General features: G+C 51.8%; 1 protein-coding gene across 3 annotated transcripts in view; it reads right to left on the bottom strand.

The window, feature by feature from the left end:
• The window catches only part of SLCO3A1 (solute carrier organic anion transporter family member 3A1), a 241,280-nt gene that overhangs the window by 171,370 nt on the left and 43,997 nt on the right, over positions 1-25,913 (bottom strand). For all 3 annotated transcript variants that reach the window (XM_016151673.2, XM_016151674.2, XM_016151672.2), the window contains exon 2: positions 20,359-20,824. In XM_016151673.2, coding sequence (XP_016007159.2) covers positions 20,359-20,824 — 466 coding nt within the window. The remainder of the gene's footprint in view (positions 1-20,358; positions 20,825-25,913) is intronic.

Raw genomic sequence — 25,913 nt, 5'->3', positions numbered from 1 at the left:
TTTACGTACATCGACATCTATCGGCGGCCCTAGGGAGGCATTTTACAGATGAGGGAAACTGAGGCACAGAGAGGCTGTGTAATGTGCCCAAGGTCGTCCCGCCAGGAAGTGGCTGGATCAGGCAGGAGGTGCGGGTAGCAAATAGCACACTCAAGAGTTTCCATCTTTTCAGATCTGCAAGTAATATTTTTAAAAAAGAAAAGCTATGGCGAAAGAAAATTAGGTCCCTTTACACGGCGAGGCGGTCGGTGGGGGGCTGTCTCAGAACAAAGAACAGGACTGCAGCCGGAATAAACCCAGCGTGGGACAAACTCCCCGCCTCGTGCGTGCGTGCCCCGTTTCCGTCGCGGACGGAGGCGGCCCAGCCGGCCACCCGCACGTCGGAACGAGGGTCACAGACCCCCGCGGGAAGCACGAGAGCCGTCCCTCTGAGGCCAGCCCTGGCCCGCACTCCAGGGCCGCAGGCCCTCGGAACGTCTCCGCATTCATGTGGCTCCGACGGCATGCGGGACCCGGGGAGGCTGAGAGGGCCGGAGGGGGCCCGAGCACTCTGAGACGTGGTCGCGCACACGGAGACGAGCGCAATGAAGCCTAACGACGAGGAGGCCTTTCGGACTTAACATTTTTTAAAGAGGACAGTTTTTTTAAAAAGGGGAAAAAAAAGTGAGAAACAAACATCCCGAGAGAGAAAAAGGACAAACCCATGGGCGATGAGAAACTTCACACCCTGCAGGATGACGGGAGAGGAAAGGTCACGTCCTGAGTTAAATGCACCCCAGAAACTCTCGTCTTATCACCTTTCTTTTATGGAAGAGGAAACAAGGCTCAGAGAAGCTAAACTATGCAGCCTGAAGTCTCGGAGTTGAGACCCAGCCTCCCCTAAAGCCAGAATAAGGAGGCACCCCTCCCAGGGTGACCCCGCTACCTCAGATGCAAATCCCCTGGGTGGCCCCAGACCCCACTGCCTCACAGGGACCCGCAGGGCCTCGGGCTGACTCCTAGCTGTCATGTATTTAATGTCCTAATCACACACCCCTGACACACACACACACACACACACACACACACACACACACACACAGAGAAATCTCAGTCCCTTCCCCAGGGAACAGTACGATCTTGTCACCAGGCCAGTGGAATGCAGCTGCCCAGAGAGGTTTTACCCGCAATCGCACAGGGGAGGTGAGGGGCAGGCGGCAGAATTCATTTCGCATTGTAGCTGCCTAACGACCTCTGACTGCATGGCTGGAGGCTTGCACATTAATGCAGGCAAAACTGGCCATAAATTTCCAAGGGCGACTTCCTTCCGACCGGCCACCTCCGCCTCCGTTTCAATAAATCACTCTCCTGAAACGGCAGGAGGCAAAGCCCAAGGCCAAGGGTCAAGGGGGCCTTCCTGGGGCTGGATCCCTCATCAACAATCAGCAGCCTCCACCCAGGGTGTCCGCAGGGGCTTCCAGGGATGTCTGGGGTGGTCAGAGAGCGGCAAGGACAACTCAGGGAGGCAGCGGGCAGGGTGCAGGGTGCAGCGGTCCAGGCCACCCCACAGAAAATGAGACCGACTCAGCACCCGCCACTGGCTGGCGTGTTTCAGGAGCTGTGGGCCCAGGAGGCTCGCCCGAGGTGCCAAGGGAGGCCCAGAGCAGAGACCAATCCCCACGGGGGCCAGGAGGGTAGAGCGGGCTCCCAGGAGCGTGTGAGTGTGCGTCCAGGGTCCTTGGATGGGCGTGGGGGTGCCAGAGTGACACTCTTGGATCACACTGTCACAATTCCCTGGACCACAAAAAGTGCCCTTAGTTCAATCGCTGCTTTGAATTCAGTATTTCGGATGATTTATTTCAGTGTCCAGGGAGAGGCCGCCCGGCGCCCCGGGGCGGGCCTGGGCATGGAGTCGGTCAGCTGAGTTTGGACCTGGCTTCAACCCCGCTGGGCCAGTGTCCCTGAGCCTCACTCACTCCCTTCTCCTGTGAACCCCGGACGTGGGGGCCGTTCAGCATGGTGCCCACATGGCCTTGGGCTTGAGACGTTATTATTTACTGCTGTCGTGTTTTTACTGAGACTGGGCAGACGTCAGGCCCCTGTGGAAGGCACTGGAAACAGATGAGTCTGAGCTGAGGCTGGGCCCAAAGAGCGGAGACCTGAACTCTTTAAGGCCAGGCAGGGATTGTCACCAAGTGTGGCCCCAGGAGGGACATAAGTCAGAAGGTGTAGGGCAGGAAACAAGTAAAGAAGGGGAAGGAAGGCCACGACAGGAAGGGCTTCGGCAAAGGGCATGATGGGAATATGTGGTGAGGGCACATGGCAGGGAGGGGGAGGGGGAGGCAGGGGCTGGAAACTCAGGCCCCAAGGCCACACTGCCGGGGTGCAGGGCCTGGCTCTGCTCCTCTCCAGCTGTGTGGCCCTGGGCAAGTGACTTGGCCTCTCTGGGCTCGGTGCTTAGAACACTGCCTGGCCCGCGGGGAGGGCTCAGTAATCGTTGGCTGTGGCACAGCTCTGGGCAGCACCCTGTGGGTGGCAGGGGTTGCTGGTGGTTTTGCAGCGAGGGGGGAGGTCCTGGGCAGAGCTGTGGAGGGGAGAGGCAGAAGAAGGCCGGGGGGCGGGGGGAAGGAGTTTGCCCTCTGAGACGGGGCGCTGGGCGGGGGGAAGAGGGGCAGCCTGGCACTGCCCTGGCTCGGCCTGCTCACTCGCATGTGGGCCCCGTGACAGGCTCCATCGAGGGGCGCCGTCAGGGCGACAGGCAGCTGTGGCCAACATCTGCCGCCTCCACCAGGCCTGGCTGGAGCCAGCGTGCGATGGGGAGCGGGAAGTCCTGCCCTTCAGCAGGGCTGTGGGGCGCACCGTCCAGCCCTGCAAAACCAGGAGGGGGCTGGGTCCTGCTATGGAGCCGCGATCCCCCTCCATGAAGCCAGCAGCTTCCAGGGGGCAGGAGGGCAGGTGTCAGGCCCAGGGTCAGCCCAGAGGAGCAGCGGCATCCGGGCCTAAGTTTAGAAAACGCTGAGGCCTGCCCGCCCCCACCCAGCTTCTCGGACAAGGCTAAAATCTACCGATGACGGGGCCGTCACCTGCCTCCTCGGAGGCCCTCCTTGTCCACGGCAGGGAAAAGTCACAGCGTCTACCTCTGCTCCCCAGGGCCCGGGACCAAGTGTGTGCCACGTGCTCCAGAGATAAAGCAGAAGGACGATGGCTGAGCACAAGAGACCACATAAACGCCATCACTAACGGACCCTTGAGAGCCCATGAGCAGAAACACGTCCTAATGCGAGCCGTGGCTTCCTTTTACACCATCAGCTACAAAACGCAGCTCGCACCCTTCTCCAGGAGACAAAACCCAAAAGAAAGGTAGACGCAGGTGTCCAGCTTCTTCCAGGACTGACTTTCCTCCTCTGCAGATACTGGGAGCAGACACGAGACAGGATTATTGCCTATACACAGCCGGTGAATGAAAGGCCTTCCGTGTCTCATAAGCCGGTGACCATAGTTCAGAAAGAGAAGGAAATAAGAAAATTCAAGAATGTCTTGGGGGCCACAGAAAAGGAAGAACTGCAGCCTCGTTGACCGGAAAGGGTCTGCAGGGGGCTCTGAGGCTGGAAGGCACTTAGTGACCCACGCGCAGCCCCCTGGCCGGACAGCCTCAGGCTCCACCTTGGGGTAACTTCCTCCTCCTCCATTTCATCTGCCTGGCCTTTGTTATTTCAGCGGTGACCCAAAGAGTCTGTAGGCCCCATCTCAGCACCCCATACATTCTTCCCTATTTGCAGAAAAGGACGTCGAAAGGGGCCTGGTATCAGGAGGGGAAAAAAGCCCCCAAATTCAACAGTAATTATATGAAGCCATCGAGTCCCTCGGGGCTCAAACCCTTCAGACCGCAGGGGTCTGCAAGAACTCTGTGTGGTGAAGGAACTGTTCTAGAACCGGCACGCCCCAAGACGGAGGCCAAGAGCCGCGTGCGCTCTCGAGGCGTGAACTTTAGCTAGCGTGACTGCGCGACTGCGTTTTTCATTTTATTTGGATCTATTTAAACAGCCACATGTGGCCAGTGGGTGCCATACTCGACAGTACAGCTGCAGCCTGTGTTTAGAAAAATAATTCTATCACAGCCCAAGCCTAGAAACGGTGTCAATTAGCGGACGTTGAGTCCTTCCTAATAACCAGTGGGGCCCTTACTGCGGCTAATGGCACATTCCAGCGTCGCTTCCCACACTCATCACGACATCTCTGGCGAGGGAAACACCAGCATCACTCCCATTGGGCCCAGGGGGACACTGAGTCGCAGGGCTGGTACGCAGCCAGGACAGGGTGCGGGCAGTGCTGGGTGTGCGGAGCAGGAGTTTGTCTGGACCTGTGACAACTTTCCTAAGTCTGACCCCGCTCCTCGTGTGTTCCCAAGGCTGAGCGGGGTAGGACATCCCCGGGGCACTGCACTCACGGGAGACACCCCCTCGGAATTCGCCAGGGAGGAGGTGAGAAGCCCCCCTCTCTCTCGCACCCCCTAAAGAATGCTCCTTTCATTCAGCCCCCGACTCTACGCCTTGCACTAAAATTCCCGGGAGAGAAGAGGCTGAGGCTTTCCCCCGCTGGTACATTGGACTTTCAACCTGCTTGAATTAAACGGTGCGCATCCTCCTAGCGGGAAGGAGGGGGCTGTTCCGTGTGGTAAGGGGTTCCGTGTGGCAAGGGTGAACTTGGCCCTCTTTAGCCTGACCTTCCCCCAACCCAGGACCTAGATTTATGTTCTCTCGTCATGCCTGTGAGCCCCTGCTCCGTTTTTCTCAATAGATCAGATACACAGTAAGTCCTCCCTCAACGTCGTCAATAGATTCTATGACTTTAAGCTTAAGTGACATATGGCAAAAGCAGTTTTCCCACAGGCTCCTCGACATGAGCACGGGTTAAGTCGCTGTGGCATTTCAGCAACGTTATAACACAACGATGCTGAACAAAACGATGCTGTTTCAGGACAGGACCTGCTGGACCTCGTTGACAGAAGCTCATGAGGCTGCTTTTTCCTCTCCTTACTTGAAAGATCACCTCTCGGCCATCACACGCACAGGGCTGGGTCCCTGAATATTCCTCATTTAACGCAAGACACCCGATCAGGACATTTGTGAAGGATGCCAAAGTCATTCATCACCCTGCGTTTCAAAGCCCGACGTGCTACTGTGAAAAGCCGATGTCACAGTCAGGGGCTCAGGAAGGGCAGTGATTTATAGAATTACAAAAATCGTTGGCAAGGGAAACTAGAGTCGACACTGAAATTCACCCAAGGAGAAGAACAGGAAATAAAAAAGAACAGTTCTACTATGTGGCAACGGATCCGGTCGATACGTGTCAACCACGTCCCTCTGGCTGGTTTCAAAACATGACCCGTCACAGAGAAAACAGAAAAAGGTGGCAGGGGTTTAAAATTCATTAAGAGTGGTCTTCAAAAAAAAAGATCTCGTTGGATTTACGTTCCTATTTTTTGATTTTTGTTTTTGCTATGGTTAAAATCCGAGAACCCAGAGTAACTATGTCAAGGAATACTGGAAAAAGTGTTTAAAAGCAATAGTGTGTCAAAGAAATGGCATGGGGTCCCTAACTGGACCTTTTATTCCAAAACGGTTAAGAAAAGTGCAAAGCAAGGCTGGGAGAAGCCATGCTCAATGGGTCTCTATGCTCCTACACGTCCTGCCACGTGGGCCAAGAAAAGTATGCTGAAGAGGCATTCGTTGATATTAAGAAATTATTATTAGCTCTTAAAGCATGGCAATGGTATTGTGGTTATGTCTTTAAAGAGTCCTTATGTCTTAGAAATAAATACTGAATATTTATGGATGAAAAGATCTGTCTGAAATTATGGAAACAACATGTTTGAAATAATCAAGGAGGGGGCATCCGGATGGAGGTAAAGATGAAACGAGAGTGGCCACATGCCGAAATTTTGGGGGAAATGGGCACGCAGAGGAGGTTCATCCAACTATCCTTTGTCCTTTTGGATAGGTTTCAAATTTCTCATAATATATACTTATTCTACAAATTTCAGTTGGGGACTGGAAACCATTAGTAGACGTGTTCAACTCTGGATATGACTTTGGACGAATTACTGCATTCTGGTGGGCCTCCGTTTCTTACCCTGTAAAATGGTCACGAGGAAGATGAAATGAGAAAATGCAAAGGCAACACTGAGCTCGGTGCCTGGCACGTGGCGGGCGCTCTGCCTGGGGCGGGGGGTCAGGGCTCCACCACCCCCAGCTCTCTAAGTCATCACCACCGCACAGAGCAAGCTGGGGAACCTCGTCTTCCACCCTGACTTTCAATCAAAAACCTGTTTAATGATCATGGATTATTCGCTTACTAATCTCCAGCAGGACTGAAATCCATGCTTAATAGAACACATCGTCTTTTGTGTGATGAACAGCAATCTCTGTTTTCCCCATTCAGCTACACACAAACACACACACACAGACACACACACACACACACACACACACAGTGCTAGGTGGCCCCTCTCAACTGGTCCCCTGTAAATCACAGAAAGTCAGCACCATCTCCCCAGACATGAACACTCCCGAATTCTTAAAATGCTTCTCCCAGACAACCAGAATGCTAGTTCAGAGATGCTGCCTTCCTTTCTAGGCTCAGATGAGAAAATATATTGTGTTATTTCCTTGCCTGGATAATGTACCACATCAGGGAACAGCACGTGACACCTGCGAACAACAGGGTTTACACAAGTCCTTGCTCTGAGAACACGCCGAACTTCGTTGTACTTTGTCCCCCGCCCCTCAATAGCAGCTACAGTTCAGAAGACGGCATGTCTCTTTGCAAGGCACTGAGTCATTATTCACACTTGTAAAATATTCCTGAGCACATTTGGTCAATATTTTCCAATTGCACATCTATGAGTGCATGCGTAAGTTCCTATTAGCCTGGCGTTTCATTCTACCCTATGTTTTAAGCTCTTGCTTTCCGTGACGGTCACTGATAGTTTGCTGGGAAGCAAAGGGACACAGCACTTGGAGAAAGAACGCGCTGGACTCAGGTCCCCCTGCCGTCTCACCGGGCAGGTTATTCAATCTCTCTGTGCCCTGATCGCCTTCCATAAAATGCAGACAATAAAACCTAAATCAAAGGACTGTTCTGAGATTCATACCAGATGATACATGCAGAGACCTTTGCTCAGTCTCTGTCGCATATAAAATGCTTCATAAACATGTGTTGATATTATTATTATTACTGCTCTTACGAACTGGAGCTAGATCTGATCCATCTGCATAACCTCAGCATCTTACACAGGGATGGACATGTGGTAAGTTCTCAAGTAAAGTTTGTTAATGAATGAAATGCAGACAGGTCTCTATTTGTTAAAAAGGTATCATTTTAAGTCTCTCAAAAATGCAGTACTAGTACTTTAAACATATACATTGTATCATCATACATACCCATATTGTCAGGGTTCCCTGGGCATGTAATGAAATTCTATGAAATGCCATGCACTGGCCTTGGAACTTTGTAACAAAGTTTCTAGAACAAGGTGCACCTCTCCAGGGTGGTAAATGCTGACATCGTACTTTGCAGCAGCAGCAATGTGGAGGCCAACCTGCAGACAGCCAGATTGTACACAAGGTGGCTCGTCAAAGGTGGGTGAAATTATCCAGGTGAGGGGTGCAGACAGCCTGGCCTGGGGCGGCGAGGGGAGCTGTAGAGGGTACTAGGGAGTCAGACGCGAGGGACCTTCGGGAGCCATCATCAGTAAGAGGTGGAAGGGAAAGGACAAGGTGAGTCAAGGACAAAGCACAATTGGGATGAGATTAAGAAGTTGAATTTTGGACTTACTGAGCTTAACACACCTCAAGGCAAGACACCCATGTAGGTGTGTCTTTTAACAAGCCAGAAATAAACATCACGCAGATGTTCCTAGCAGCATTATTCACAATAGCCAACAGGTGTAAGCGACCTGAATGTCCACTGATAAACGAATGCGTAAACAAAACTTCGTTTATACATACAAAGGGATATTACTCAGCTACTAAAAAGGAAGGAAATTCTGACACAGACTACCACATGGATGAACTTTGAGGACATTATGACAAGTGAAAAAAAGCCAGACACAAAAAGATGCATACGGTATGAAGTCTTTCTTATGCTATCTTCTGACCATTTTGTCCTAGTTGTGGTTCAGCAGGTTCCAAAGCCACCCCTGACTTACAGAGAAAAAGCAAGTTGGCTTAGCCAGGCCCAGGAGTGAAAAAAACACAAGTCCAGTTGCTAAATGACCATGAATGCACACCCACTCAGCGGGGCTGGGCCTGGAATATGAACGAAACTGTCCGGTGAGCGTGTGTCTCTCACTTTACTACAGGGAGACTGTGAAAACAACTCACACGGGTTTTCTGCAGGAACAAAGCTTTATCTGATGAGAGTTTTAAAAGTTCCCAGGGAGAGGCCAGGCCCTGAGCACCCTACACCCACAGAACCACCCTGTCCTAGAAATGCATCAGCATCTCATACTTCAGTACAGCTCTAGGCACTTAGGGGAGGTGTGGGAGAGGGAGGGGGGGAGGGAAGGAGGGAGGGAGGGGGGGAGAGACAGAGAGAGAGAGAGAGAGAATGAATGAATATGAATGAGAATGAATGAATGAATGAATGAATGAGGTAGTTGGGTTAAGCCACTTTTAGTACTTAGCACAGCACACCTGGGGGCTTATATTATCCTGGTGGGAACATCACAGAGTCTAAGGATGAGGGAGGAAGAGAGCATAATATGGAAAAGACATGGTCTCTGGGATCCTGGAGACCAGGCCCTGCCGCACACCAGATGTATGGCCCTGGACAGGTTGCTTAAACGCCCTCGGCTTCACTTTCTTCATCTGGAAAATGGGAACGACCCCCCCCTCCCTGGGCTTTACAAGGAAAGAGTGAGAGAGACCATATGCACAGTGCGTGTTCTCTGACTGTTCACATAGCAGCGAACCCATAAAACAGAGCTGGCGTACTCAGTGTTACTCTAGTCCTTACTCAAACCCAAATGTGCTTAAAAGGACTTGTCTAAATAAGCAGACAGCTGCTAAATTTTCTCTGGAACAGCAAGGAATCCTGAAACCTAATACTTGCTCCCATAACAACCAGTAACAAGGCCAATATTTAAAAAAGGAAATAAAGGCACCGAGGTGGGAGACATTTGGTCTTTATGCAGCCTGATGGCCTTCAACTGCCCTTCACCTTCGGCTTCACAGTCATGGGTACCAAGGCACACTTAAACCAATCTGGGTGATGCAGCTACATCAAGATGAGGTTCCTTCCCCTGTGATACAAACGCATCTACAGACTGAGGCCGGAGTAGCTGGAGTTATTTAGATCTAATAATAGACACCACTGGGTTTTAAACAGTTCCAAGTGTCTGTACACTACTGTAGACTCTATTAGAACCTCGCTGGGTTAATGGGGTCTCTTGCTGGGAACCCAAATTCCCTTTGTAAAGTCCATTAACAAGCCACGAGACAGGTGACTGCTCTCACGGTTCTACGGCCTTGCCTGGCAAGGGAGGCAGTGGGAAATCACGTCCATTGGTACCACATCCTTCAAACACTAGAGAAAAAAAGGGAGAACAGCATGTCTCCTTGGAGAGGGATGAGGATACACGAACCCCAGGTCCCTTCCCCTGCACCTCTTAACCCTGAAATAGGAAGCAACGGAAATTGGCAAAGGCAGAAAGGAGGGTCCTGAAAGGCAGCAACTCGTCCAAAAAATTTGGGATGAAAAGCCTGGTCCATACAAAGTTTGCTGAATTCATTCATGTCCTCAGACGATTTGGGGGCTCCTCACGACTTTCCGCTCGCTGTTTTTAATTGTCCCGAGAGCATTTTTCTTAGTGACAACAAATGGAAAGTTTTGACTTTGAGAGTTCAGAGTCTATTAATGATCCAAGTACATTTTAAAAATGTTTTTGCTATTAGAGCCAAAAAAAAAAAAAAAGTTTTGATTTTCCTATCTGTGCATCAGTTCAAACCAGCACAGAAAATTTGCTGAATATAGCCCTAAACACCCTCGGTTAGGCTGAAAGAAGGGATGGAAAATTTTGGCCCCAAAGGAATTTTGGGGGTGGAGGTGGAGGAGACGGCACAGGGGGATGGGGGTGGGGGGCGGCGGAGAGGGCGTCTGTAAGCCGCTGAGAACGCGTTGTGACTTTGTTCCCAGATTTGCCTAAGTGATGCTCAAACACTACCTCTTTTCAGTACAGCAAATCCAGCTGGGAACTGAGCAGGGCACAACATTCCAGTCCCCAGACGCCACCTGCCACTCCGTACAGCCCCTCACCTCCACCGTCTCGGCGTATCTCACCCCGAAACGCCCGTCATCAGACTCCGTCCCACCTAACGACTTGATACGGTGTCCACCATGTTCGGGTCACGAACCTCTTTGAGAACCCAGTGACAGCTTCCCCACAAGAGCGCAGCTACGTAGGATTTTAGAAGGCAGGGGCTCTCCCCTTACAGGTGCGCCGAGAGCTTTTGGCTTCAGGTAGCTCGGTTACGCAGCTCTCAGCTTCTCCTGACGTTCTCCAGCTGCGTTCCTGAACTCCGGCTCCAACGATGACACTTAAGGTTTTGTGAGGGTCCATTAGTTACCTGATGCTTTGGTGTCTTTTGAGTTTGCGCGCGCACGCACACACACACACACACACACACACACACACGGCTTGGCAGGAACGAAACGGCAAAGCCGAGCTGGGAATGGAACATGCTAATTTGGCTTATTTGCTCCTGACAACAGGACGTCGTTACGCGGAGTTAGGGCAGCTCCGGCAGCGGCGGTCATGTCGAGAAGCCAGGGTTCGCTATGCTGTTTTTCCCCATTCAGTAAAGAGCACCATTGAATAAGCTGAGCGTGCTCCACACTCTCCTGCCCACATAAGCAATTTGCCATTTAAACACCTACTGCTTCTACACAAAGCCTGCCAACAGGTTATTCTAAAATACTTTTGTTTGTTTTCAGTGGCTAGGGAGAAAGTGGAGGGGGCATTGCTTTTGGCCCCTGGGCCCCTACGAAATAATGAAATAGAGCACGAAACCACAACTGTCAACCTAGCCCTTTCTTACTGCGTGGCTGGGGTCAGGCGTTCTTCAGTTCTTTAGGGTATCCTGGGTGAATATCTTGATATTATAAAAGAACTGACACTTTGGTCAGTGGACAACTGCCTTACGTGTGTTTCCTTGGACAGAGATGCTCTTCCCTGTTGTAAGGTGCTTGGTCGAACCTCAAGAGGAAAGAGATCCAGTCCAGCACGAACACGGCATGACGTGACCGGGCGTACAAGCCTGATCGGGCAGGCTGGCTCCCCAGGGCTGCAAATGTTGGACAAGATAATTTATGTCCAAGTAACTGGGATGCTCGGGGCCAGCGCTCGCTTCAGGCTTACCTGGATCCAGGGAGCCCTCCTGCCTGCTCCTTCCCCTGGTCTATTTTCCTTTGTGCTGCCTTCATTTCTAGGGCAAGTTCTCTGCCTGTGGCAGCAGAGGTGGACACTGGAATCTCTGGGCATGCAGAGTTCTTACAGCTAGCAGTCCCAGAAGAGAACGTGACCTCTGTCATTTTCTTTCTCTCTCTCCCAGAGTACATTTCTCAAACCTCTCCATGGATTCTGATTATCTCATTATTATAGACCAGAGCCCCTCTGTGCCAATGCCGGCCACGCCTGGACCACAGGGCTCGTTCTGCAGCCTGCAAGTCCCACCTGGGAAGGGAAGAGGCAGATTCCCAGTGGGAAAAAAAAAAGAAGTGCTGGACGGACAAAGGCAAACACCCACAGCAAAGACTCGTGCATGAGGCGCTGTGAGACTGCAGAATCCTGTAGCAATGAAGAACTCACTTGCCACTGAAAAGGAAGGTCGTGAACCTCTAGTCCCAGTATTCACAATGGCCCGTCACAGTCACAGTCCCCTACGGAAACCAACGCACTCTGTTGCACAATGCTTCTTGTAGGTGAAAGGAAAAAAAGGAGGTGGGGCGGAATAAAGCCAAGATTAATCTCTCTCAAGAAGTAAACAGTCTAGAAACATGAGGAAGAAAAATTATGCATGTTATTCAGGAAAAGATCTCAGAATCTGTTTAAGAACAACACCTGACTGACTGACAGCTGAAAAGAAACACAAACTGGGTCTCTGCTCTCGCTCGTAGGTACAGTGAGGGGTGGGTGGCCAAGAAATGATGAGCAGTCATCTCTGAGGGTCTTAAGATGGGGAAACTCTCCCGTGAGCATCTTCGCCTGTCCCGGGAACCTTCTGTGGGTCAGCCTGGCCTCTCTGGTCTTGCATCCCATCCATCAAACACTTCCATGCTGGGTTCTGAAAGCTCTTAGCAAAGAGGCTTTCACGAGGCAGTAAGCCCTGCAGCCCCCACCAGCCCCCGACTGTACTGGTTTCGGCATTCCAACAGCCCCTCGGGGAACTGGGAGAAGCATGTGTTTTCGTCTGGCCATGCTTAGCTTGGAAAAATGGCTACGTTTCTTTCCATTCTGCAAATCCCCATTCTTATGAGACAGGAAGCAAAGCCTCAACCAGAATAGCGCCCTCAGAGGCCTGCTTAGCAGAAGGCTTTCACTCATGTCTGCCACCTCTCCCCCGCCCCCAACGGCCATGGCACTCGGAGCCACAGAGGACACCGCTATTTATTCTGATTGTGGCGCTCATGATGTGCAACCACTCTCCTTTTCTTTCTTTCCTTCTTTTTCTTTCTTTCTTTTCTTTCCTTCTTTCTCTCTCTCTTCTTTCTTTTTCTTTCTTTTCTTTCTTTTTTCTTTTCTCTCTCTCTCTCTCTCTCTCTCTCTCCCCTCCTTCCTTCCTTTCTTCCTTCCTTCCTTCCTTCCCTCCCTCCCTCCCTCCTTCCCTCCCCTCCCCTCCCCTTTTTCATTTGCTATGCAAAAGGCAAGTGCAGTCCTGAAGCTGATGGTCTAGAGCACAAAGCCCAAAATGGCAAGAGGCCATTTTGCATGTTGTCGACCCATGGAGAATTTGGAAAAGATGTCATTGAGTCGGCAACTCAGTCCACTTGAAAAATATGGATTTGTAGTCTCTCTTTTAAAAATCAGAAGGTCTGGCAAGATGGACTTTGCATTCTCATGGGGCAACGAAGGGCTGAGGACAAGGCAAGGCCTCCGGACGGTCTGCCTTTATCATACCCTAAGCGTGGGCCCCTGCCACACGTGGGATTGACACCCCTGAGCGGCAGACAGGGGAAGGACTGCAAAGCAAGGGCGGTGACACGCCTGGCCTGTTTCGAGTCTCTCCTCACGACGCGCTTGTTTGTGCCTCACTCATTTATCTCACAGAAAAAGCCACAGTAGCCCCAAATAGCTGGCTTGCAGCTCACGCTGAATCTAGCTAAACTAGCCTGAGCTTTTTTAAAAGTTTCAACAAATATGGACGAGGCTATAGCGCATTTATTTATAGTATGGTCTTAACTACAAATGTGTACGAAGAAAGAAGGTCAGTGAAATATACCTAAATATTAACAGCAATATTCTACAGATACCTGGATAATAAAGTATTTATGTTTTCTCATTTTTGTTTTTTCCCAGTTTTACTAAAATGAGAATATATTCTTTAATAAAACAAAAACCTGCATCAGTATTGAGAGGCAAATTAAGAAGCAATGTGTTGGAATCCAGAAAGCCAGCCAACACATCACGATGGGGTGATGGCCGTACTTGGGGGTGCCTCCTGGTACAATATATAAACCAAACAGCCTGCTGCTGGGGGCAACACTAGCACTTTACATATTTTGAGATAAGCCACAGGCAGGGGTTTGCAGGTAAAGAAGAATCCCACTGACTTAATTTAATAGTGAAGAGGTTGCTAATCTCAGATCTATGAGGTGGACCATCTCCCAGGCTGAAAAATCAGGATCTAACTCCTCTCGTCACAAGACCTGCCCACGTGTTTCCCTAAGTCAATCACTCACCCTGCCTCAGTTTCCACACCTGGTCAGAACAGCATTTACTGATCTCCGGCATGGACATGACACTTCATGTGAACGACGCCGAGGCCAAACCTTGCAAGGAAACAGGCTCCAGTCAATTGCAACTGTGTCCAAAATCACAGTATCAGGTCTGTGGAGGAGCCAGGATCTAAATCATACGGCTGTCAAGACTCCAGAGCCCACACTCAGAGTCTTGTTCAAGGTCACCCAGGCAGTGAGTACGGCAGTGATTCCGTGAACCCCGGGGCATGAAGTATGAGCAGCTGAAAATAAATGAGAAACACCTACCAGCCTCGGCAATATGGAAGTGCCAGATAAGAACCACGTACACGTCTCCTAGCACGTTGCTAAAACACACTGAAGATGGCATGTGACCGGCAGCGGGGGACAGGGAGTGGCACACAGCCAAAACAAATTGACGAGTTTTACAGTGTCATTTATTTCAGAAGAAGAAATTAATGAGGGAAACTTCAATATCAATGAAGTTGCGAGGGTATAATGAGCTAAGCTTGCTCCCACGAGGGACAGCTTTTTAATTATTTTTTTCAGATGAACCGCAGTCAACAACGTATTTGATCCATACCCGACCCACGCTCTTTGGAGAGTTAAAACACATTTTTTACCCAATGTCAAGTTAAAATACAAACTCATCAGAAGCAAAATAACTTCAGGCTCCCATGGCTCCGAAGGCAAATTTGGTTCCCTCTGGTTGCTGGCTGGCATTAGAGTGACCTTTGTGCTAAACAAACACTTGGCGGGAGAAATCTGAGAATAATTCTCTTTGCATCATTAACGGAGACATGGAGGGTTCCACTGGGCTTCAACGTAAGTGATCAACAAAGACAACCTGACACGTCCGTGTCTAATCTCCGTGCTTCCTGGCCCGGAGGGACTGCTCTGTGCATCCAGGCGCCCTGCGAGGGCCCCGTCCCCCACAGGAATGCACAGGGCTCCTACACAAGTCCCGCTCTCTTTCCCCCGGCCAGCTCCCCTTCCACCTACAGCTGTCCCTCCGTCTCCGTATCGTCCTCGGTGAGTGTGTTTGCACACGCATCAATGTTGCACGTGTGTGTGTCTGGCAGACCCACTCGCATGACTCACAATGTTCTAGTTTCATCTTGATCCCATTCTGCATTTTAAAAGCACCATCCACATGGCACGCATGGTACAGAACTACAACACGGAGACATACGACTGACTGCGTGTGAAGCCGGTGAAACCTGAGTAAATCCACGGATTAACGTGGGTACGATTTCCTAGTTCTGATGCACTAGGATTGTAAAGTGTTGCCACTGAGAGAAACTGAATGAAGGATACCAGAGACTTCCCTGTATTTTGTAACAATGTGATTCTGTAATTATTTCAGAGTTAAAAAGTCAAAACAAAACAAAACAAAACAAAACCCTACATCCTCAATAATTTCTCGGTTACCTTGAAAAACAAATCAACCAACCAATAAGACAATGTAGCTCCTTATAGAAAAGATAGGACAAAAACGGCAGGAATTTTGGCTTGGTTTGATCCAGGTCCCCTTGTTACTTGTTAAGGGTTAAAGGTGCCCCCCAAGCCCCTCGCCAAAAATTAACATGTGAAAGCCCTAACCAGCAGTACCTTAGAATGTGACTGGTACTGTATTTGAGAACAGGGCCTTAAAGAGGTAATCGCGGTTAAGTGGGGTCCACATAGGTGGGTCCTAATCCAATCAAACAGGTGCCCCTATGAGAAGAGGACGTGAGGACATGCAAAGAGACCCCGAGGATGGGAGACACAGAGGAGAGGCCAGGGGAGGACAGGCCCCACCTGTAATCCAAGGGGAGAGGCCTCGGACGACACCCACTCTGCTGACACCTTGATCTTGGACCTCCAGCCTCCAGAACTATGAGAAAACAAATTTCTACTGTTCAAGCCCCCCTAGTCTGCGGCGTCATGTAATGGCAGCCTTAGCACACTCATACGGCACCCACATCCTGCGTGCCCCGCTCATCTGCCTTTGTCCTAGGAATAAGCTCCCCATTCCTTGCACCCCCATTAGGAGAGAAATGGCCGCTGAAGCGAGGCAGGAAACCGCGTCAGAGGCCCCGGCACAGATGGGTCAAGTTTTAGGCACCCTCTCCCTACCCGTGGGAGGCTGGTGCCCAGTCATCTGCAGAGTTATCCACACGTGGAGGAGGGATCGTAATCTTTCAGGGCAGGCCCAAAGGCAGAGCCAGAACCCGTGTGTGCAAAGTTTGAGGAGACAGATGTCGCACGCGATGCGAGGACAATTTCCAGTTGGCTACTGCTGTTTCGAAGTAGAGCGACCAGCCATGTGAGGGTGTGGAGTCTGAGGTTCTGTGACAGGTGAGCAAACGTGGGATGCGCCGGCTCGGACCCGCACGCCTCTCCCCCCAAAGCACCAGGACACGGGGCACGGCGTCTCTCCAGACTCTGCTCCGCTGGCTGGTGCCACCCGCCTCTCTCCGTCCGCCCTCCAGCGCTCTGCTCTGGGTTTGACACCCACTCTCCATCCCTCAGGTCTGAGGCACAGTGTTCCTCCCCACCTTTCTGGACCCCGCTGTCTTAACTCCCTGAAGGTCTACGGCATGTCCTAACTCGCACCTGACCGCCTGGACCATCCACTGGGCCCTGGCCCCCACCTCAGCCTTGTGACAGATCCCAGACACACCCAGAAAAAACATCACTCTCACACCCAGAGCCCAGACATCCAGCTAAGGCATCTCAGGCAAGGTACCTAACCTCTCATATCACAGTTTACCTGTTGGCTTCATTTATAAGGGGAAAATTTAAAAAAAAAAAAAAAAAAAAAAAACCCAACAATAGAGAGCATTAAATATTAAGGTATATATCCACAAAGGAATTTTATATGTGCAGTAATAATGTCACAGAAGAGTATTTAGTGACACAGAGAAATGCTCATGAAACATTGAGAGAGAAATGCAATTGCAAAGCACGGTTTATTATACACACATTTTTGGAGGGAATACCAATGCAGAAAGACTTGCTATAATCATAAAGCTAAGGGTCATTATTTTCAAATTATTCTTGTTTTATACTTCTCAAGTTGTCAAAAGCGGACACGTTAACACCTTTTAACTAGGAAGTTATTTAAAAAACATCTTTGCCACTCTCATTTTGGCTTTTTCTTCCTCAAAGAAGAAAAACAGGGCTACGACCCATTGACACAGCAACCTTACGAGAAGACACAGTGAGTCCATGACATGAGCCTACTGCTCTGGCCGACACTACAACTAGCCACGTTTTGGACTTGAAGAAATAGGACAGCCAAGAAAATTGGGCCCAGGGAGGGTCACCGCATGGGCTAGAGGCAGGATCGGACTCCCAAGGAGTCAATTCTTGGACCTCGTCAAATGGCTTCCATGGGCCCCCTGCCTGCCCCGTCCCTCTAGGAAGAAAGTGAGTGCCACGTGCCACCCACGGGGCATTGTCTGGCCACGCCGGAGGCTTGGCTCCCACACTGGAGCCATAGTGAGAAGCCTGCCAGGCTCTGTCCCCTGGTAATGAGCTCCCTTGGCTCCTTCCCCAGGGTGGAAAGGAGCAGCCGCACACTGGTGCCAGCCAGCGAAGCCCCTTGTCAGCGGCCCATCCAGGAATCCTCGAGTCTGGCAGCAGCTCAGCCACGAGAGGCCAAAGCAAATGGGCATCTCAGTGGACAGTATCGGCCTGACTCAAGACGGAATGCGCCACTTCCCCCTGGTTGTAGTGGGGTCTACGACATGGCAAGATGCCCATCTAGGCACCCACTCTGCAGGCAGCCCAGGGGCAGGTCCCACCACCAGTGACCGGTGCAAGGTTACCCTCCGTCTCCACGCTGATGCCCACAGGAAAGCGGCAGCTGTGAACAACCTGGGTTTTGCACATGCCATATTTCTGAGCCTTCCGATCTCCAGCCCATGCTCACATTTCAGGCCTATGACCAGACGGCTAGGTGTGGGCCTCTTTCTCTTAACCAGCTCTGTGGGAGCTGGAACCGGAAGGCACGCATGCTATTCCGCCCCCGTGGGGGCACGTTTATACCCACAGTCCCAGAGCCAGCCTCTTTAGACGTGCCTCCTCTCTGCAGGGAGTCCAGAGGCCATGACTCATGTCGATTCTGTTCAGTGGGCTCCCCCTCCCTAACACTTGCAAAGCAGAGTTAAGTGGCTTCAGGAACTAGCTCCTTAGCAGAGGAGATAAAGGAGATAAAAGAGTCTCATGATCACAAATACTTTTTTACGACCTGTACAATTAGTGAATGAACCAGCTATGTTCCGCATATGCTACAGTTTTCTTAAGTTGCTCCTGGAGAATTCAAACCGTGCCTGGACTAGAAGGCCACCTACCGAGGCCAGTCTGTGCGGAAGGCTTGCTCCGTGCTGCTCCCTGTGAGCTCAGACCCACGAAGCCTGTTCGGACACACCCGGAGAGTCCGTCTCCGTGTGCGTGCTGTCAGGTTTTGGAACCTGGCCCGATGGACCAGAGCGACCAAGATGCCCGTGCACCATGCAGACAGGAGACACGCCCCACTCGGAACGTCCAACCTGGCTGAAACACTCGTCCTGCCACTGAGCAGCCGGCTGCCCCTGGCCTCAAACCGCGCACACTCCCGTCCTCGCCCCCACCGCCCACCCCCGAAACCAAAACGCCTCCTCACCCGGAAGCGCTGTGCGTACAAACCAGGCTCCATCCTGCGCCTGGAAGCACCGCAGCCTGACACGTCAGGGCGGGTGCTCTGAGCCCACTGCTCCAGGAGGAAGCCCAGGGCAGAGGTGATCAGCACTGGTCCAGCCCGAGCAGCAATTCTGGGGAGAAATTCTTCTACCCGATTCTATCATCAGAGACAAGAACTCAGCCTCACGCTCCCTAAATCCTTCTCTGTGCTCTGGTTTGCCTTCTGGCTGTCATCACTGCCAGAAGACATCTCCCCCAAGGTGGCATCCATCAGGTCTGAGACCCACCATCCGGCTGGACCTCGAGACTATTTTGGCCACATGCTGTGTCCCATGTCCCCATCTGTAACAGGGTCACATGGAATGGTTTTCGCTCAAGCTTTAAAAGTAGCAAAATGTCGATGACTCCCTTAGTCCCCTGTGCTCACCTTCAGAAACAGTTATGGAAGCCCCTAACCACGTGGGGAGAGGGACTGGCCATCTCTGACGGACCAGGCTTCTCTCCTCCTTTGTGCCCCGATTAGGTCACATGACCAGGCTCGCAGGGGCCACCTTTTTCACCCCGAGCCTGTTCACAGAGGGCTGAAACATATACCTGCAACACATTTTTCAACAAAAACACTCTACTCCATAGCTGGGCCAGAAAGTCACAGTGGGAAATCAGCGTTCACGTGTGCAACTGTTCCCAGCCCTCCTGTCTCAGAAAGAAGGCTTGGGCAGCGTGCACCCAAAGACATGATGCTTTATGTCGAGTCCTGTTTAAACTCTGTGTGACCGAAACCTCTACGTTATGACAAACTTCACACCTCAAGGCACCCTACTTTGGGCGAGGCGCAAAGCTTCTGCAGACAGAGGTGATTTTTTCAAAGCTTACCACTGGGTGACAGCTTGTACTTGGTAGATAAGGGATGGAGAAGCTGGGCAGGCCGGCCCTCCCTCTACAAATGGTCATGCAAAAGGGCCCAGGGCAGTGATGTAGACCAAGGACTCTGTTTTCTGTGAGAGTAATTCGACACTCAGGTATTTCTTAACCCCACGTCTGCAAACAGCTTCTATCCTTCCAGTATACATTATCAGAAACTCTTACAGCACAAAATAATTTTTAACAACTCACAGGTACTTTGTTTCTTCCAAAATACCCAGTTTAAGCACATACCCATGTTAAAGGGTAAAAAAAAAAAATGACTCAAGGTCACCAACTTTGGTACCAAATACTAGGAATGCAATCCTATCTCTCTCTGAATTTCAACAAGACAATGACCAAAAGATTGTTTTGATCGTTAAAAACTGTGGTTTCCAATGTGTAGACCCCAAGTCTACCTGAGAGGCTAGTGCCAGGCAGCCAAAGTCCACACACACACACACAAACACACAGGCTGATAAATGAACCTAAAACTCCTAAGCATGTAGTCCCATCCAAGGTCAGTTAACGCTCTAGCACAGCTGAACTCGGATCCTGCACTGCAAGATCATCTCGGAGCATTTCAAAAATGGCTCCATGCCCAGGTTGCACCCCAGACCGACCACACCAGATTTTCTGGGGGTGCGACTCAAGATATCAGCATTCTTCAAAATCCCTGAGTTTTTGAAGCCAGGCCCGAAAACCATTGCTCTGGCAAACTACAAAGTTCACGGGCCCACCTGCCCCTCCTCTGTCAACACGCCCTAGTGAGAACGCGACGCAGCACGCACACGCACGAAACAGCCCCGCAGCCCTGGGAGGGGCCGCCCCTACCTATGTAGAGGGAGGAGTCCTTCCTGCGCACGTGGTCGTCGATGTAGGAGACGCCCAGCGGCTGCACGGGCGTAGCACCGATGCCCAGGAGCACCTGGGCGCCAATCAGCAGCAGGTACATCATGTTGGTGGCGGTCCGGCTGCGGCAGATGAGGTCAGGGTCGGGCCCCTGGTCGCCGCCCGAGCCGTTGGCGGCACACACGTCGCGGCCCTCGGCGGCCCAGCGGATCTCGCCGGCCTCGTACTTGTACTGGTGGGTCAGGAACTCGGGCAGCGCGGACAGCAGCGCGCCCAGCGCCATGACGATGCCCCCGCAGCCGATGAGGCGCGGCCGGTGCCCGCGCGCCCCGAAGTAGCTCACGAAGAGGATGAGCGCCAGGTTGCCGATCTCGAAGCTGCTGGCGATGACCCCCACGTCGGCGCTCTGCAGGTTGAACCTCCGCTCCAGGGTGGTCAGCACGCTCACCTGCGGGTGCAAAGCGAAATCTCAACGGCAATCCCGGTGGGCGCCATGGAGGAGGCCCCCTTCCCGCCTCGCGGCGCCCGCGCCCCTTTGCCCTAGAGGCGACAAGGCACCTGCGCCAAGGCCTTTAAACCTGAAGAGTCTAGAAAATGTTTACTTAATATTGATAACCCTGAGCACACCGTTAAAGAATGAACTTTCCCAGTGGCAAAGAAGTTTTTCTTGGCACCTGTTTCCATCCCGAATGGCTCTGCCTCTATTCGCGAGGCACGGCTTCCCCCACCACACAGCGACCTGGGGCCCAGGTGTCCTGCAAAAGTCCAGGAGTCCACAGTTTTCACACGCTCCCAACTCTATCCTCTTTATAAAGCCCAAGCTGAGCGGGCCTAGAATCCAGGGTTTTTTTTTCTTTTCTCTTTTTTTTTTTTTTTTACCGGGTTGGCATACCTAAAGAAAATAAATAAAAGCTAAAGGAAACAAAAACCTGGGTGGCAAAACAGACAAGCTAGATGCGCTCATGAGGAAAATCATTAGCTCTTCACTTTGTTCTGGAAATTTCCACACAATGTAGGTGTCCCTAGAAGCCACCGGGTAAATACATCCCTGACGGCTCTATCCCCTACGGCCCTGCCAAAGCCCCTTGGATGAAATATTTTTATAACTTTCCCACCTTGGCATTCTAGTCTGCTTTACTTTTGTTTAACAAACATTACAAGCAGAACAACACAGAGAATAGCTTCTGTTGGCTACCTTACACCCTAACACGGAAGACAGGGGAAAAAAAAAAGGGAAGAGACGACACCTGGCCTGAAGATGCCACCTGGCCTGAAGATGCCACATGGGCCTAAGGGTAACACAAAGTGACTGGATGTGGAATCAGGATGCAAGCATCACACTCGGGGCGGGGAGGGGGTGGTCAAGAGGAGGTGCTTTATTTTCTGGCTTCTTGAGGTGGAGAGGAAATGAACGGCCTCCACTTCCCGCTGTTTGCAGGTTCCATATTTGGGATAACGAGCAAGGCAAGAATTCCCGTCGACAGCCCTAGCTGGAAGAAGTTTCCAGCAGAAGAAGCAATGTGAGCCAAGTCGGCTGGCGGGGCTTAATAATGGCATGGAAGTACCTGGAAAGGTGGGCTGGGGACAGATTATAGTCACAGGTGCCAGCCTAATGAAATCAGACAGTCCCGTGCAGTGTGGTGGGGTCAGGGAAGGAGGGTACCTGGTTCAAATCCCATCTATGAGTTCCTTAATCGGCTGTGCCTTTGGTCAAGTTACTTAACCCGTCCACGACCTGATTTCTGTGAAGCAGGAGTAATACCCACCTAGCAGGATGGCTGTGGAGGTCAGACCCAATGAATGCAAAGTCCCTTGGCAGAGAGCAGCCTTCCCCTACCGGCAGGAGAGTAGGGAGAGGCAGCGAAGCCGAGGGATGCAGAGTCAGAGCTCTGGGGCCCAAAAGCCTGGGTCCGCCCTGACTTGGTGACCTTGGGCAAGTTACCCCAGGCCCTCACCTTCCCACCTGTAAAATGGGGCTAACAGCACTACCTCTTGGGGCTGGGGCCAGGGGTAAATAACACATAGGTGTAAATGCCAGGTAAGGGCTATCTATAACCCTCATCAATCATCTGTGGAGCACCGGGGAGCATCGATGTCTTTGTAAAGCGTAAGAGTGACCCCAGGTGTGGCGAATGGGTGGGGTGAGCACAAAGACACGAATATGCCCGCAGAGAAAAAGGCCTGAGTCAATGTGCTGGCAATGGGAGCCAACGGGACCACTGAGCTGCGTGCGCTTATCAATCGGGCGTCTGCCGCTAGGGAAGTGGGGGGGGGGAGAGTTCCATGCATGAATCTAGCCTTCCTCCAGTGACGACCATGTGCACTGTTGTCAAGGCCCGGGCAGCCACAGCCTCCCCACAATGCCCGTGCACACGCCACGTGCGCCTGTGATGATCAATGAGCCAACCTCTGCTCTATCTGCCTTTATTATAAAAAGGATCTGCAACATGAAGATGCCTCTTAGCCGTACTTTCGACCCCACACATTGAAACAGACTCCCCGTGGTTCCCCAAGCTGCCTTCAGGTGGACACAGTTGGCAAGCATTAAAAAATTTTTAGATGCCTGGCCCCTCCCAGGTTCTGACCCATTGGTCTGGGAGCAGCCGGGGCCCTGGGATGTCATTAAAGGTCCCTGGGTGATTCTGTGAGCTGCATGGTGCTATCACGGTGACACGCATTACTGCGTCGTTCCTTTGGCGCTGGTCCCGCGGCAAAGGTCTGAAGAGCAGTGTTCTAACCCGGGCACAGGCGGCCCCCGTCTGGGGCTGACGACGGGACCCCCCGCCCCCGTTTCCCACATTCCAGTCCTGATCGTTGTTTCCACAGAGCTTTCTCACCAAGTCAAGGCCAGCTCACAACTCCGTCACCCCTAGTTACGTGGTTAGAGTGTTATTTTTCAAACACCAAGCATTTACAATTGTCAAGAAAAGAAATATGGCAAGTCTCGGTCTCACTAAAATAGCTATCAAATGCTCCCAAAGAAGTTTTTTCTGAAAGGTCTGGCGAGTAAAAACAAAGGATTCGTTTATTCACTCCTTTGCTTCATGACGCAAACAAACATGATGGACTATGTGCTCTAATGGAGGCGTGTAATAGGTAAGCAATTTGGGAACCCCAAACAAGGCAGCCTGACCGCCTAGAAGGTGGGGGGCTTTGGGAGCTCCATCTAGGCCTTTGTGCGGAGTCCGGAGAGGTTCCCAGAGGAGGCTGGATGCAAAAACGGAACAGGGATATACCTGGCCAGGGTCCCCTGAGTGCACCAGAGTCACCTCGAGCCGTCTGGTGCGTCTGCAGCTTGGTGACCTCCACCATGGGGGTAAAGGGCAGTGAAAGTGGGAGGAAGGGTGGACGGGTGGGGCCAGCTGGAGCAGAAGCCCTATCCATTTCCACCGTGAGGCTTCATGACGTATACACTAGGCAGCATATCCGTTTGGGCAGGTGTGCCCTGTCATAAACTATGGCACAGGTATGGACATTTATGATGCCAGATAAGGGTGGTGGGGATAGAGACAACCACAAGCACAGAAAAATAATCGGCGCTTTTAGAGAGAGCTGACACCTGGGCCTGTGGCACTCATCCTGCCTCGAACCTGCTCTTGGCAGGGTGACCCGCAGGGGAGACAGGAAGTCGTAGGGTCTCTACCTCCTTAACTCGGCCTTGGAGACGCCCCCCCTGGATCAACACTTAAGCCACGCAAACATGCTAAAAAGATGCCTTGTGGATCAATTAGATCAGAGGCTAATGTCTTCACTCACTTAAAACACAATTTTGAGAAGACAGACTAATTAAGTATGCCGGAGATCATAAAACCCATTTGTGGCTTTTATGTGGCCGTGAACAATCCAGCAAGGAGGAAGACCCGTGCTAAGGGGAACGACCGTCTTCACTTAATGGGTAACAGGACTGATGGAAAATGCCCTGATAATTAGGGACCAGGAAGGTCAAACTACAGGAAGAAAAGTAAAGAGGACGTGACCTTGCCCTGTGCCAAGTGGATACGAAGTTATTATTAAAAGAATGCAATATTTATCCGATTTCTACAACCACAATTCACAAAAAGAAAAAAGGAGGTTTGCATCTTAGAATCTCCTGGAGCACGTGGTGGTAAAAATATACGGAGTCTGGAGTTTTATAAAGCTCCCAGGGTCTCCGATGCCCAAGGGGGCCGAAGACCATACCATTGGCATTCCAGGGACCCACGAATGACTCACCGCCCATCTATACCTGTGGCTGTCATCCTTCACGGCAGCAGAGTCACCCAGAGTGTATCAGCCTGCCGAGCTCCAAGTTTGGAGGGTCTGGGATGGATCTGAGAAATGTCCCAACAACCCCCAGGTGCTGCTGACGGTGCTGACCATGGTGCTGTGCTTTGAGAACCATGCTCCACCCCTGGACTCTCTCCCCAACAAGTGCCTGCCCCCCCTCCACTTGGGATTAAAGAGCCTAGTTTTTAAGTTAGCTGCAAATCGAAAGCATCCCCTCATTTCCAGGTCACAGAGACCTGCGTTTCCACCTACAGCAAAGTGGGCTGCAGTTTTAGAAGGCTCGCCTCTCAGGGTACCTGAGGCGTGTCCGGGCCAACCAAAGCGATGGGGGCCCAGCCCAAAAGGGAGACTTGGGTCCATGCTGGCACAAGACAGGAAGCTCCAGAGACCACAGCCTGGGGCAGATGAGCCGTCCGGATCTTACGAAGGGCCAAGGTCATGAGAAGCTCAGTGAGAAGCCAGCTTCGTAGGAGCCGCAGCTGCAGGGCGGGATTGCTCTCACGAGCCCTCCACGGGCCTGTCCACGTCTCGACCCTGCCTTGCACAGTGGGGCCTGGACTGGAACTGGAATCACCTGGGAAGCTTTTAAAACACACCAGTGCCTGCCCCTCGCCCCGTCAGATGCTGATGTAACCTGAGCGCTGGGCCTGGGAATGAGGATTTTTGAAGCTGCCAAGGTGACTCTTGTGCACAGGCAGGTGGAGGTACGTGTGTGCACAGGCACACGGCGTTCACGCCACGCAGAGGGTGCGTATGCACGCACGTTGGCAGCAGTGCCCCCTGCCCATGTGACAGTTTAACGCCAGCACTCGTCCGAGTCGATCATTCTGAGCCTGTTTCCACATCTGAGCAGTGGAGACAAGACTTGCTTGAGCAGGTGTTACGAGATCACAGCTGGCCCGAAGCAGACGCGCAGGGAACAGCTGCGCTCCTCACAGGTGCGCGTGCTCTGTGCGACTTCCGGTTCGATTCCACACACAGCGCGTGCTTCGTGGGGGATGCAAGGCGTCCAGCTATGACTGAGGGACGGTCCCTGGCCTGTGGGAGTTTACGGTCTGGGGAGAGCAGAAAGACGCAATCAGGTAACACAGCCTCCAATACGGGGGCACGTGACAGAGTGGCAGAGAGCTCAAGGGACTAAGACCACACTGTACACGGAGAAAAACCTCACAACCAGGATGCAGCGGATTGTAGCAGATTGGGGAGAGCAGGGCGGTGGAGGGTTATAGCAGTCCGAGAGCAATGGTCAGTGGTGTGGGAGGCATGGCAGC

The sequence above is a fragment of the Rousettus aegyptiacus genome, unplaced genomic scaffold (assembly GCF_014176215.1).
Source record: "Rousettus aegyptiacus isolate mRouAeg1 unplaced genomic scaffold, mRouAeg1.p scaffold_m13_p_14, whole genome shotgun sequence".
NCBI lineage: Eukaryota > Metazoa > Chordata > Mammalia > Chiroptera > Pteropodidae > Rousettus > Rousettus aegyptiacus.
The sequence above is the reverse complement of the archived record's forward strand: the minus strand, read 5'-3'. Positions and strand labels throughout refer to the sequence as shown.